General features: G+C 47.7%; 1 protein-coding gene across 3 annotated transcripts in view; it reads right to left on the bottom strand.

The window, feature by feature from the left end:
- Positions 1–14,335, bottom strand: part of RABL3 (RAB, member of RAS oncogene family like 3) — a 171,632-nt gene that overhangs the window by 23,453 nt on the left and 133,844 nt on the right. For 2 of the 3 annotated variants that reach the window (XM_069635837.1, XM_069635838.1), the window contains exon 6: positions 1,187–1,258. The exons of the other annotated variant lie outside the window; for it this stretch is intronic. In XM_069635837.1, coding sequence (XP_069491938.1) covers positions 1,187–1,258 — 72 coding nt within the window. The remainder of the gene's footprint in view (positions 1–1,186; positions 1,259–14,335) is intronic. 3 annotated transcript variants of the gene reach the window in all.

The following is a 14,335-nucleotide window of genomic DNA, read 5'->3' as shown; positions in this document are numbered from 1 at the left end:
GGGTGGTGGGCACCTTGTGCAAACGGGACCGGAGAGCGCCGTCGGCACGTCTACTCAGTGCCGGCGGCCATCTTGGAATCATGGATGTTTTTAAGATCTGGGTCCTGGCATTCCAGCAGACCCAAGGGGCTTTAAATGATGAAAGTCTTACCCCATTTGGATCTTCTTTAAGGGTTTTACCTGCAGATCCCTCATGGTACGTGATCAAAGTTTCTCGATCGACTGGTAAGTTATCACCATGTCTGCGAGGTACATAACACAATCAAAGGCTTTTTAATAGATTGGTAAGTTGTTTATTTTGGACCAGTCTTCCAAACTGCATTATGGATAATCCAACCTAATGTTTTTGAAGCTGTTTTAACATAGTCACATGGTTTGAGACCCTGAAGGAGTCATGCAGGTCTGCTTCATACCAGCAGCAGTTGGGTGAGCCCTCAGGCTTAGATACAAGTAAGGCTTGTACCAGCTTGATTTTAGTCTGTACTTAGTAAAGGTAAGTGGAGTTGCCAGTGTATGTTGAGACTAGCTGCTTAAATTTGCGGGATGAATGAACATTGGTGTCGAAAAGAATGCCCAGGTTTCTTTTTTTTAAAAATGTGACACCTTCTGAGGATCTGCCAAAGAGAAACGTCATTTTAATGGGTGCAGGTTAGGTGTGGGGGTACAAGTACCTCCATTTTATCCCCATTCAAAGGGAGTTATTACCCATTGCCAATGTGGATCGATGAGAGGCAGTTCTTTATTTGGTCACTTTGTTTGTTTTTGGTCTGCATAGAGTTGGAATTGGTAGTAAACTTTGAAATTGTTTTTGCTACAGTGCAGAGGAGGGCACTGGACAACCAATGAGATAAGGTAATCCCACAGGTACCCTAGAGGAGAGTACCCAAGAAGTCACATGAAACTGATGGGAGTATTACTTTACTGGAGCGCTCTAAAAGAAATTATTCCATCCAGAGTCTTACTTTGCTGGAGCGCTCCAGCATTGCTCTAAATAGAGGAGTGTTTCATTCTCAGATACATGGAAAGAGAGCAGAATGTGTACAAGATATGAGCATGAGGACGATTGCACATTGGAGAAAACAGTAATTAGTGTACAAAAGTAATACCAAGAAAGGACTCAAAATGCTCCATGGGTGTGAAACAGAAGAGTAAAGACATGCGCATTGAGCAGCTGAGCAGACTTCACCTTATCAAAGAAGCGGCTGAGTTTGACTGCGTTGGAGGATCCCGCCGCTAGGTATCGGGTGTTCGTGCAGTCCTGCAAATAGAGAACACATCAACATTGTGCAATGCTTGCAGTAACCCATTAACTTGTTATCAGAGAGAACCAAGGTCAGGTGTGATGCCCAGCAGCAGATGCCTCAACCCTTTGGCCAATATGTGGACATGCAGATGTGTGCAGGGTCGTAGGAACTCATTGATTCTCACTGATGCTGGAGGGAGGGGCCAGGAAACAGACTACCGACAGGGTCCACCATCCTGTGCCACTGCACATCATCAGCACTGGCTGGGAGGCAACATCCTGGAGACCCCCACAACTAGCGCAAAGCCTAGTGTTATGCCATGCCATCCCATCTGCTTGGCCACCAAAGTTTTTTTTCCTTTATCTGATTTTTGTATTCTTATTATGCTTTCTGTGTAGGTTCTGCTCTAACTGTGCATGAGCAATTGACTACCAAAAGTTACCTTTTTGTTAAATCTGGCACCTCTACGCTCTCATCTGTTGCCCAACAATGGCAGACTTGCCATTTTGCTAAAGCCTCTGAAAAGTGTGAGAAACCCGACGCTGTTCTCCCACCTACTCGCCTGGGATCTTCGATTCAGGTGGCCTGGGAAGGGCCATCTCTTTTGGATTACGACCCTGGGGGTGGATAAGCGAGGGAGGATCATCCGAGTGTAGGGTCTTGGGGGATTGGGAGGAGAATACCAGAGGAAGAGACATGGTTTTCCCCCTTTCCTAATTGTACCCCAACCCACTGTCCCACTCTCACCGCATCTCTCCCGCCCCATTTCCAATAAGTACTGGGACGAGGGAGAGGCGATCAGGAGCAATGAGAATTAGCCATAGAAACAACATAGGGATACAAAGTGAGGCTTACCAACTATCACCCTTGAATTGTTCCACTAATAGTCAGGCAAGGTCAGATACTTTTCCCCACCTGTGCACACCTGACTCCAATTGACTCACCTGCAGTATAAAAAGGGTGGATCTGACAGAAGCATTGAGCGAGTGGGGTTGCTGGATGGAACCAGGAGGCCAAGGATCTGAAGGCTGGAACGAGAGGAGCCCAGAGGAGAGGAGCCCAGAAGGACCAGTGGAGTGCGGGACGCCGAGATGCTGGCCCAGTGTGTGTGAGGGGCTGCAGCGTGACGAGGAAGCCATGCCTCCAGGAAGCCGGACCCGGACGGGAGGCAGTCTATTGGCCTTGTTTAAGCCAGTGCACGTTCCCCTGGGACGTGTGCGGGTACTAGAGGTGCCTGAGGGGTAGGGGGTGAGACCCTGACCTCGACCCAAACACATTGTCCTGCTCGCCAGCGCTGCACTATTATTGGTGAGTTTCGTCTACCAGAAAGAAACTCAGTAGCGTCCGGGTGGCTGGAGCGGGAGCAGGACCGTTGAGAGAAGTGAACAGGCTGGTGAGCGAAAGCGGGAAAAAGCAAAACAATGCAAGAGAAAGGGAAAAGCAAAGCAAGCAAAGGATGAAAACTGGAAAGTGGGAAGAAAGTAATATGGAGTAAAAGAAAAAGGCGCTAGAGGCGCAGAAACAAAAGGGAGACAGAGCAAGCGCGCTGGCCGCGCGGAAATAGCCAACAGTGGGTGCGAGCGACACAAAAACAAGGAAAAGGGTGCAAGCGACCTGAAACCGAGAAAGACAACTAAGAAACAGACAGAAGGAAACAGACAGCCAGTGAGAAAGAGTGTGCAAGTGACCCGACACAAATAGAGAGAGTGCAAGAAGCACGTTAATGGGAAAATGAAGGTGAATGAGAGCATGGTAAAAAGCAAAAAGAAGTGTACAAGAGGCCTAGAAAAGTGGAACGAAGCTCCAAGTGTACACAACAGAAAACAAGGTGTGCAGGAAGCACAGTAACGTGAAAGAGAACAGAGTGAAAGAGACACTGAGGAAGAGAAGGTGCCAGAGAATAAGGAGAGAGGCTAGAGGTCAGAGTGGTCGCACCTGGGAGGAGTAAGGATCCGAGCGTTCTCAGAAGTCTCTGATACTACCCCTATGAAAGACCTGTACAGTGAAAGGTACATCCTAACAAGGAGGAACCTTTTGTTTGTTGAACTGCGTAAAGAGGAGTCTCGACTTGGGGAAGGGAACCCTAAAGAGGCCCACTAAAGACATTGTTGAACTTTTTGACAAGAGGCCTAGACTTGGGGAAGGGAGTCCTGAGAGGCCTAACAGGAACTCGGTATTTTTGTTTGGAACGGGAAGGATGAAATCTTGGGGAAGGGAACCCCAAGAGACCCGGAGACATTGTGACAATATTGACTTACGGCAAGAGCTCTGCATGAAAGGTTCCAAGGTCAACCTTTTTGAGTTGAAATATCTTGAACTGGCATTTGGTAAGACTACCTGAAACCAGCTGTGGGTTACATTACATTTTGAGTCACCATTTGTACTTTAAGAAGATCCCCATCACATTTGGTTTAAGAGTGAGGGCAAGCATAGGTTTGGACACAGATGAACTTTGGCTTTCAGACACCGACGGCCCTTAGAAGCATCGGTTGAGGGAACAAACCCCTTACAGTTAGGTCCAGATAGGCATTCCACCAAACCCACACTGTTTGATAATAAAGGTTTTCAAACTGTTACTTTGAGTCTGTGCCTCTCTTGATACCATGCCTGTCTCACACAAGTTTGTATCCCATGTGTGGGATGCATGTACTCTGCAACACCATACTCCTTTTGCATCTGCACACTGTGATGAATCAGTAATGATTCCACCCCCGACCCCCAGAACCTCAACCTGGGACCTTCCTCATGTGGCCAGGGGAAAGCAGACGCTTCCTGATCCCGACCCTGGAGGAAATGAACACTCCCCTGTTTAACCTTCCCCATAACCCTTATCTTTTGCTGGCTTGTTGCAAAATAGAAAGCGTTAGAAAACCTAACTTTGTTGCTAGGGACTTCAAGTGCCATTATTTCCTCAGTACTGGTACGAGGAAGGCGTATGCAGAGCAACACTACTGTGGGAGTGATCTCCTAATTAGTGTAAATGATTTACACCTGAAGGGGACTGGGAGGCTTAAAAAGTCTCCTCAGGTGCAGGCATTAGAGAAGGAGGGAGAGGATGTTGAGCAGAGGAAGAAGAAGAAGCCGCGCCCGCCGAGATAGCAGCTGAGAGGGAAGTCAGTGGCGAGAGAAGATGCCGGGACCACGGAAACGCCAGAAGCTGTGGCTGGTCCTAAGAGAGAGAGTCTTAGCCTATGACTCTCCCTGTTGCAGAGGTTGTGCAGTAGGTAGCGTGAAGATAAGACACTTTTTTGCATTGTGCAGAGTTTGCTCAGCGGGAAGCAGCGGTAGTGAGGAAAGTGTTCCCTCTTTGGAGGTTCCAGGTGGCAGTGTTGCATCTAGCCCTCTTAGGAGCAAAGGATGCTCCAATCTCCAGTGGCGTGAGCAGAGGATGACCAGAGGAAGCTGTCTACCCGGCCGCAAGGCACCACAAGTAACGAAGGCCTGCGAATACCGAGCAGAGTGTAATGGAGCGACTTACCCAGTGGGTCCACAGCTTGTAATTGATTCCGGGGCCGCTCTAACACTGTCCGCGTTTTCATGGCAGGCTGCTTCACTCGCGGGTGAGCAAAAGCAACAGTAGCAGTAATGTTGAATACCGAACTGTACGAAACCAGCAAAAGTGGTACTTCTTAAAACAAAGTGACTGTATAAATAAGTGCATGAGTGTGTGGAAGAACCCCATGGGAAAGCTATAAACAGTTTGAAAGCTGACAAGCAACACCCAAGCCAAGAGTGTAATACCAACCAACAATACCAGACCAGTATACCAAACAGTACTCAAGGCAAGAGGGGAGGATTGAACGGCTTAATGATTGTGAGATTTACTGCTTATGTGCTATCACATATAGATTTCCAGGTTGTAGAAACCTTCATTGCCAAAGCTAAGTTAGAGGCTACCTGTTGGTCATTACTTGGTTGTTGGTACAGAGGGGGAAGAAAGGTGGCAAACAGGCTGCCCTTCTGGAGAAGGTTATCCAGAGGGAGACGAGCATAACTGCCCAGAAGTCTTAAAGAGCAGTCACGTGGTTCCTTGTTTTCCCCATACATGGTATAAAGTTTGGTGTTAAAGAAACCTAATGAAGTTGTGGCTTTCTAAAGTTGGGAATGACTACTGAAGTACTTTTCTGTTCTCATTGTTGAACCAGTCGGGCAGGTGAGTATACCCGTGGGGCAAAACGTTGTTGCATTAAAGAGCCTGGCAAAGTAAGGAGCCAGATAGTAGTTGATGAAAGTGCTGAACTGTGGTTAGAACAATTCATGTTGACTCATAATATTTGAAGAAGAATTGTTAAAGCTGGTTTAAGAAAAACTACAGTTCTTTCCTTTGAAACCAAAATTGCAGTAAACCATTCTGACAAATACATTTGTTGTTTCTACCAAGATGACACCTGTTCTTACTCCAAGAGTAGGAAAAGTTGATTTCTTTCTGAAGCCAGAGCACTGTGACAATTATCCTGGCAAACATAAGTATTGTTGCTTGCTTGGAGAAAACAAACGTGAGACAGTTCTTATTGAAGGAGGAGTGGGAGCTTGTGATTCCTTGAGACACTTTAATTAAGCAACTGAACTTTGTGTGATTGAGGATCAAGTGTTATGAACTGTATTGGAACTATGTGCTAAACCGGATTTCTTCGTTTCCTTTGAACTGTGTAGAAGATGGAAGGATGGACCTCTTTACCAGAATGAGAATAATGATTGGACGACGCAATAGATCTTACTGCTGGCCGAACGTGTGCACTGCTGCTCGAGAGATGTACAATTGTCACGTGCCTCTAAAAAGCCTCAGATGATGCTCTAGGCGAGTACGTCTGAATTCTGTCCAGGAGAATGGAGCCATTAAGCCAGGAAGAAAGTGAAATAAAGGGCACTATCCATCTTGTGTCCGTCATTGTGCAGGACGATTTTTTGTTTTGTACCCAACATAAGCAACAAAAAGCCAGGAGAAAGATGACAGCGCCTTGATTCTGTTGATCTTATAGCAGGCAAGATAGCTCACAGAGGTAAGCGCTCCCTCTGAGATCAGTGTTGAGCCTGCAGGACACAGGTTTGAATCCAGGAAGGGTCCACTCCGCCCTTTATACTTCCTTGGTCAAAAAATAGAAAAAAAAAAAAGCAATGAAGAGGGCAGATAATAACAACAGAGAAGCCATTCTCGAGCAAAACCCAAGAGAGAAAAATAAAGACAACTTAGTGTTTGTCAACACTTTTAGTAATCTATCTAATAGAATTCAAAAAATAATCCACCGTAATTGGGGGATTCTTGAGAAAGGCGAAGTACCTCTGCAGAGACCGTTGATGGCATTCCGACGAAGTAGATCTATAAAAGATCAGGTTATGCGGAATGATATTACTAAACAGATCAAACCACAAATGACACTAATAGAGACCTGTGGGATGCGAGCCCCAGAAGGGCATTACCCATGTGGATCGTGTACCTGTTGCCAACAGACAAAAAAAAACATGGAAATCGATCTAGGTCTAAAGAACCCTTGGAAGCAGAAAGTTCTGACTAATTGCAACTCGGTGTTTGTTGTATATGTCATCTGGTGCCCCTGTAATAAGATATATATAGGGAAGACGGAAAGAAAAATTAAAATCCGTATCACAGAGCATAAAAGCTGCATAAGAAATAGAGTCCATTCGGCTCCCCTTGTGGGACATTTCATTGAAACGTACACAAAGTAGAGGAACTAAGATGGTCTGTGGTCTATGTGGTTAGACCGACGAACGATTTGAACCTTGACAGGAGAAAGTTAGCACAGAAAGAAAAAGAATTAATTTTTCTCACAAATAGTACAGAATTGGGACTGAACGAGAAGAGTGAATAAATAAAATCAACTCTGGCCTGTGCTGTTTTATGTACAACCTCTCTAGGATGACTGTGAAGAAATAAACGACCAAGAGTAAGGTCCAACAGGAAGTAGGAAACAGTCAATGTGGTATAGCCAGTTTTGTAAGGGAACCCTAAAATCCACTCCCATGGGTCCCCCATCCATATTCAAATGACTCAATCAGGAATATCAGTACTGGTTGTTTGTCGTGCACATACCCCCGTGAATATCATACGATCACGACTACAATGTGGGGAAATGCCGTGGCGCGGTGTTGGTGACCCGCCAGTCAAATAACAAATGACATTAACCATCGAGTTGAAACAATGTTAAGCGAACGTTAAGAAAAAATGAGCGGTGTAGGATGTTTGGACATTAAAACTAAACCAACGATACTTACGTAGCGGGAAATATGTGTTAGCCAATCGCGATGGAGTTTTGGCTGCCGACTTCAATAGAAACCATGAGGTTTTCCCGTGCGGTGGGATGATGTAGCGACCACATTTGGCTGGGCTAGGTGGGGGCCGAAGGCAAGATAGGTTATGACATAGTCTTTAAAGAGAAAGAGACCATTAAGGTGCCGCCTCCCGATCACGTGACTAATTGGTCATGTGGGGCGCGAAATCCAATAAAAAGCGAGAGAACGTAATGAGAACAGGTAGAAACGGACACCAAGCGGAGATAGGAGTGTGACTTGAGAGAGAGGACAGCCACATGTGAGCAGCGGCTGTAACCCCGTACAAGGCGGCAAAGGCAAGCTCGTTAAAGGTAAGAGCATAAAGCCTTTTGGCGATATCCCCACTCTAATTTTAAACGAACAGCGGTACGAAGAAGAATCACGACCGAGTACCTGATGTGCCTCTCTCCATTCTAGAAAACGATATATAGAGTCGTCCCATCCCACGTGAGAAAATCTAGAAGATTTATCTAAATGAGGAGCGGCACGGGATAAAGTCAACTATTAAATAGAACAGGAATCCACAAAGTAATCACGCTAGGTCAGTATAAAGATATGCAGGGTAGTTTTGAGCACGATGAACTGACAAATAGAATAAACATCAAGCCAGGCTACGCCAATTGGTTCACCTGTGACTTTGTCTTAAATAGGAATGCCTCCCAGTGATCGCAGATAGTGGTATCCAGTTGAGAGCCAAGCACACCCCAACATCAGACAGACTTTAACTAGGAAGAGGATTGTAAATCGAGGGGGACCCCCCCAAGAAGACACATAAGAAGAAGTCAGCCTGTAGAAGGTAAAGCAAATTCATAGACATACTTGGACAACTTAACTGTACCGCATGATTGGGTTAATTGATTATAAAGTTGTGAAATACTCAGTGTCGTAGTTAAAGATTAGACCTGAAGTGATAACAGCATGGATTTGGTCTTGAAGGACCTAGTTGCAGATAGGGGTGGAGGTGTGAAGATATAACAGATGTAAAGAAGGTGATGGTCTAAGTAATGACACCCTTCCGCTGATGATTGACACATAGCAGGTTGTGCATAATATAAATGTCGACCGGGATATTATCTCGAATACTAAATTTCGATTATCCCACACTTGCTTCCCACAGTGTATTCGTTTTGAAGGTTGGACCCTAAAGAAAAGTGCGATGGGATCTCATTGAAAGGTGACTCTGCAAGAAATTAAGTCTACAAGAAGACTGATACGATTGTGCATTTAATTGAATGTTGTGTACATTTTACCCCTGAAGAATTTCCTTGTCAATAGTGTGTAAGTGTGTAAGGAATGAAACATGTCGGGTATGGTATGGATGTGGTATGAAAGTAAGCATGATTTTTAGGAAGAATAAGTGAAAGGTTTTTACGGACTGGGTTGCTTGTCTCGACGATAGGGGTGAGCAACTTGTAGATCCAGGTTAAGAGATGAATTTTTGTTAATTGTTAAATGGTCAACTGTTACATGAGATTAAATGTACACAACGATATTGCATGGTAATGGTGCAGATATTGTGATTTGCATACTATCAGAAATACTCCTTTTTAAAAAAGATTTAAAAATTGGAACTGTGAAGAAGAAAAGATAAAAGAAAAAATTTTTACAGTTGAAATATGAAAAATAAAATACTATTTTTTTATACAATGTGGTGTAGTATGAGAATTTAATGGCTATTAACCTCATACAGTAAGGTTCAACCAAATATGGACTTGGGGAAGCAAGGGACCGAGTGAACATTGTGTATTGTTCAAAAAATAGAGCACCATTAACTTGGGCAATAACAATACTGAATGGATACACTTTGAAGGACAGATTATTAAGGGGGCACTTGGCAGAGGACACAGGTAAGGGAGGTAAGCCCAAACACTCAGCGCGTCATGTGGAGCAGATAGGCCTGCACGGTCAGCTCCCCACCAAACGTCTGAAGGGAGAGACCCTGAAATGGTGGGGGTGTAGAGAAGGGGGTTCAGAAACTGACCCATCTGCTGCACGATCTGATGGGGAGAGTAGGACTGAAGCAGTATCAATGCATGAGCCCACGAGGTCCGAGAACCTCTAACCAAGAGGCCCATGCTTGCGATCACATAATGAACATGACCATTACCATGTGCCTGATGGAGATCACTCGACATTACCATGCGCCGGGTGGAGATCACTCGCCATTACCATGCGCCGGGTGGAGATCACTCGCCATTACCATGCGCCGGGTGGAGATCACTCGCCATTACCATGCGCCGGGTGGAGATCACTCGCCATTACCATGTGCCGGATGGAGATCACTTGCCATTGCCATGTGCCGGATGGAGATCACTCGCCATGAGATCACTCACCATTACCATGTGCCTGATGGAGATCACTCTCCATTACCATGTGCCTGGTGGAGATCACTCGCCATTACCATGTGCCTGGTGATCACTCTCCATTACCATGTGCCTGGTGGAGATCACTCTCCATTACCATGTGCCTGGTGGAGATCACTGGCCCTTACCATGTGTCTGGTGGAGATCACTCGCCATTACCATGTGCCGGATGGAGATCACTCGTCATTACCATGTGCCGGGTGGAGATCACTGACCATTACCATGTGCCTGATGGAGATCACTCGCCATTACCATGTGCCTGATGGAGATCACTCGCCATTACCATGTGCCTGATGGAGATCACTCGACATTACCATGCGCCGGGTGGAGATCACTCGCCATTACCATGCGCCGGGTGGAGATCACTCGCCATTACCATGCGCCGGGTGGAGATCACTCGCCATTACCATGTGCCGGATGGAGATCACTTGCCATTGCCATGTGCCGGATGGAGATCACTCGCCATGAGATCACTCACCATTACCATGTGCCTGATGGAGATCACTCTCCATTACCATGTGCCTGGTGATCACTCTCCATTACCATGTGCCTGGTGGAGATCACTCTCCATTACCATGTGCCTGAGGGAGATCACTGGCCATTACCATGTGCCGGATGGAGATCACTCGCCATTACCATGTGCCGGATGGAGATCACTCGTCATTACCATGTGCCGGGTGGAGATCACTGACCATTACCATGTGCCTGATGGAGATCACTCGCCATTACCATGTGCCTGATGGAGATCACTCGCCATTACCATGTGCCTGATGGCGATCACTGGCCATTACCATGTGCCTGATGGAGATCACTCGACATTACCATGCGCCGGGTGGAGATCACTCACCATTACCATGCGCCGGGTGGAGACACTCGCCATTACCATGCGCCGGGTGGAGATCACTCGCCATTACCATGCGCCGGATGGAGATCACTCGCCATTACCATGTGCCGGATGGAGATCACTTGCCATTGCCATGTGCCGGATGGAAATCACTCGCCATGAGATCACTCACCATTACCATGTGCCTGATGGAGATCACTCTCCATTGCCATGTGCCTGGTGGAGATCACTCGCCATTACCATGTGCCTGGTGATCACTCTCCATTACCATGTGCCTGGTGGAGATCACTCTCCATTACCATGTGCCTGAGGGAGATCACTGGCCCTTACCATGTGCCTGGTGGAGATCACTCTCCATTACCATGTGCCTGGTGGAGATCACTCTCCATTACCATGTGCCTGGTGGAGATCACTCTGCATTACCATGTGCCTGATGGAGATCACTCTCCATTACCATGTGCCTGATGGAGATCACTCTCCATTACCATTTGCCTGATGGAGATCACTCTCCATTACCATGTGCTTGAGGGAGATCACTCTCCATTACCATGTGCCTGGGGGAGATCACTCTCCATTACCATGTGCCTGGTGAAGATCACTCGGCATTACCATGTGCCTGATGGAGATCACTCGGCATTACCATGTGCCTGATGGAGATCACTGGCCATTACCATGTGCTTGGTGGAGATCACTCGCCATTACCATGTGCCTGGTGGAGATCACTGGCCATTACCATGTGCCTGATGGAGATCACTGGCCATTACCATGTGCCTGGTGGAGATCACTGGCCATTACCATGTGCCTGGTGGAGATCACTCGCCATTACCATGCGCCTGATGGTGATCACTCGGCATTACCATGTGCCTGATGGAGATCACTCGGCATTACCATGTGCCTGATGGAGATCACTCGCCCTTACCATGTGCCTGGTGATCACTCTCCATTACCGTGTGCCGGATGGAGATCACTCGCCATTACCATGTGCCGGATGGAGATCACTTGTCATTACCATGTGCCTGATGGAGATCACTCGGCATTAACATGTGCCTGGTGATCACTCTCCATTACCATGTGCCAGATGGAGATCATTCGCCATTACCATGTGCCTGGTGGATATCGCTGGCCATTACCATGTGCCTGATGGAGATCACTCGCCATTACCATGTGCCTGATGGAGATCCCTCGCCATTACCATGTGCCTGATGGAGATCACTGGCCATTACCATGTGCCTGATGGAGATCCGTCGCCATTACCATGTGCCATTACAATGTGCCTGATGGAGATCACTGGCCATTACCATGTGCCTGGTAGAGATCACTCGCCATTACCCTGTGCCTGGTAGAGATCACTCGCCATTACCATGTGCCTGGTGGAGATCACTCGCCATTACCATGTGCCTGGTGGAGATCACTGGCCATTACCATGTGCCGGATGGAGATCACTGGCCATTACCATGTGCCTGATGGAGATCACTGGCCATTACCATGTGCCTGATGGAGATCACTGGCCATTACCATGTGCCTGGTGGAAATCACTGGCCATTACCATGTGCCTGGCGGAGATCACTCTCCATTACCATGTGCCTGATGGAGATCACTCGCCATTACCCTGTGCCTGGTGGAGATCACTGTCCATTACCATGTGCCTGATGGAGATCACTGTCCATTACCATGTGCCTGGTGGAGATCACCCGCCATTACCATGTGCCGGGTGGAGATCACCGGCCATTACCATGTGCCTGATGGAGATCACTCGGCATTACCATGTGCCTGATGGAGATCACTGGCCATTACCATGTGCTTGGTGGAGATCACTCGCCATTACCATGTGCCTGGTGGAGATCACTCTCCATTACCATGTGCCTGATGGAGATCACTCTCCATTACCATGTGCCTGGTGGAGATCACTGGCCATTACCATGTGCCTGGTGGAGATCCCTCGCCTTACCATGTGCCTGGTGGAGATCACTCGCCATTACCATGTGCCTGATGGTGATCACTCGCCATTACCATGTGCCTGATGGAGATCACTCGCCCTTACCATGTGCCTGGTGATCACTCTCCATTACCATGTGCCGGATGGAGATCACTCGCCATTACCATGTGCCGGATGGAGATCACTCGTCATTACCATGTGCCTGATGGAGATCACTCGGCATTACCATGTGCCGGATGGAGATCACTCGCCATTACCATGTGCCGGATGGAGATCACTCGCCATTACCATGTGCCGGATGGAGATCACTCGTCATTACCATGTGCCGGGTGGAGATTACTGACCATTACCATGTGCCTGATGGAGATCACTCGCCATTACCATGTGCCTGATGGCGATCACTGGCCATTACCATGTGCCAGATGGAGATCACTCGCCATTACCATGCACCTGGTGGAGATCACTCGGCATTACCATGCGCCTAATGGAGATCACTCGCCATTACCATGTGCCTGATGGTGATCACTCGCCATTACCATGTGCCTGATGGAGATCACTCGTCATTACCATGCGCCTGATGGAGATCACTCGGCATTACCATGTGCCTGATGGAGATCACTCGCCTTTACCATGTGCCTGATGGAGATCACTGGCCATTACCATGTGCCAGATGGAGATCACTCGCCATTACCATGCACCTGGTGGAGATCACTCGGCATTACCATGTGCCTAATGGAGATCACTCGCCATTACCATGTGCCTGATGGTGATCACTCGGCATTACCATGTGCCTGATGGAGATCACTCGCCCTTACCATGTGCCTGGTGATCACTCTCCATTACCATGTGCCGGATGGAGATCACTCGCCATTACCATGTGCCGGATGGAGATCACTCGTCATTACCATGTGCCTGATGGAGATCACTCGGCATTACCATGTGCCTGATGGAGATCACTCGCCATTACCATGTGCCGGATGGAGATCACTCGTCATTACCATGTGCCGGGTGGAGATCACTGACCATTACCATGTGCCTGATGGAGATCACTCGCCATTACCATGTGCCTGATGGAGATCACTCGCCATTACCATGTGCCTGATGGCGATCACTGGTCATTACCATGTGCCAGATGGAGATCACTCGCCATTACCATGCACCTGGTGGAGATCACTCAGCATTACCATGTGTCTAATGGAGATCCCTCGCCATTACCATGTGCCTGATGGAGATCATTCGCCATGTGCCTGATGGAGATCACTCGCCATTACCATGTGCCTGGTGGAGATCACTCGCCATTACCATGTGCCTGGTGGAGATCACTCGCCATTACCATGTGCCTGATGGAGATCACTCGCCATTACCATGTCCTTGATGGAGATCACTCGCCATTACCATGCACCTGGTGGAGATCCCTCGCCATTACCATGTGCCTGACGGAGATCATTCGCCATGTGCCTGATGGAGATCACTCGCCATTACCATGTGCCTGATGGAGATCATTCGCCATTACCATGTGCCTGATGGAGATCACTCGCCATTACCATGTGCCTGATGGAGATCACTCGCCATTACCATGTGCCTGATGGAGATCACTCGCCATTACCATGTGCCTGATGGAGATCACTCGCCATTACCATGTGCCTGATGGAGATCACTG

Source organism: Ambystoma mexicanum, chromosome 7p (genome assembly GCF_040938575.1).
Source record: "Ambystoma mexicanum isolate Mex_15411 chromosome 7p, UKY_AmexF1_1, whole genome shotgun sequence".
In the NCBI taxonomy this organism is placed as follows: Eukaryota; Metazoa; Chordata; class Amphibia; order Caudata; family Ambystomatidae; genus Ambystoma; species Ambystoma mexicanum.
Note: the sequence above shows the minus strand (reverse complement) of the source record. Positions and strands in the feature narration are given on the sequence as shown.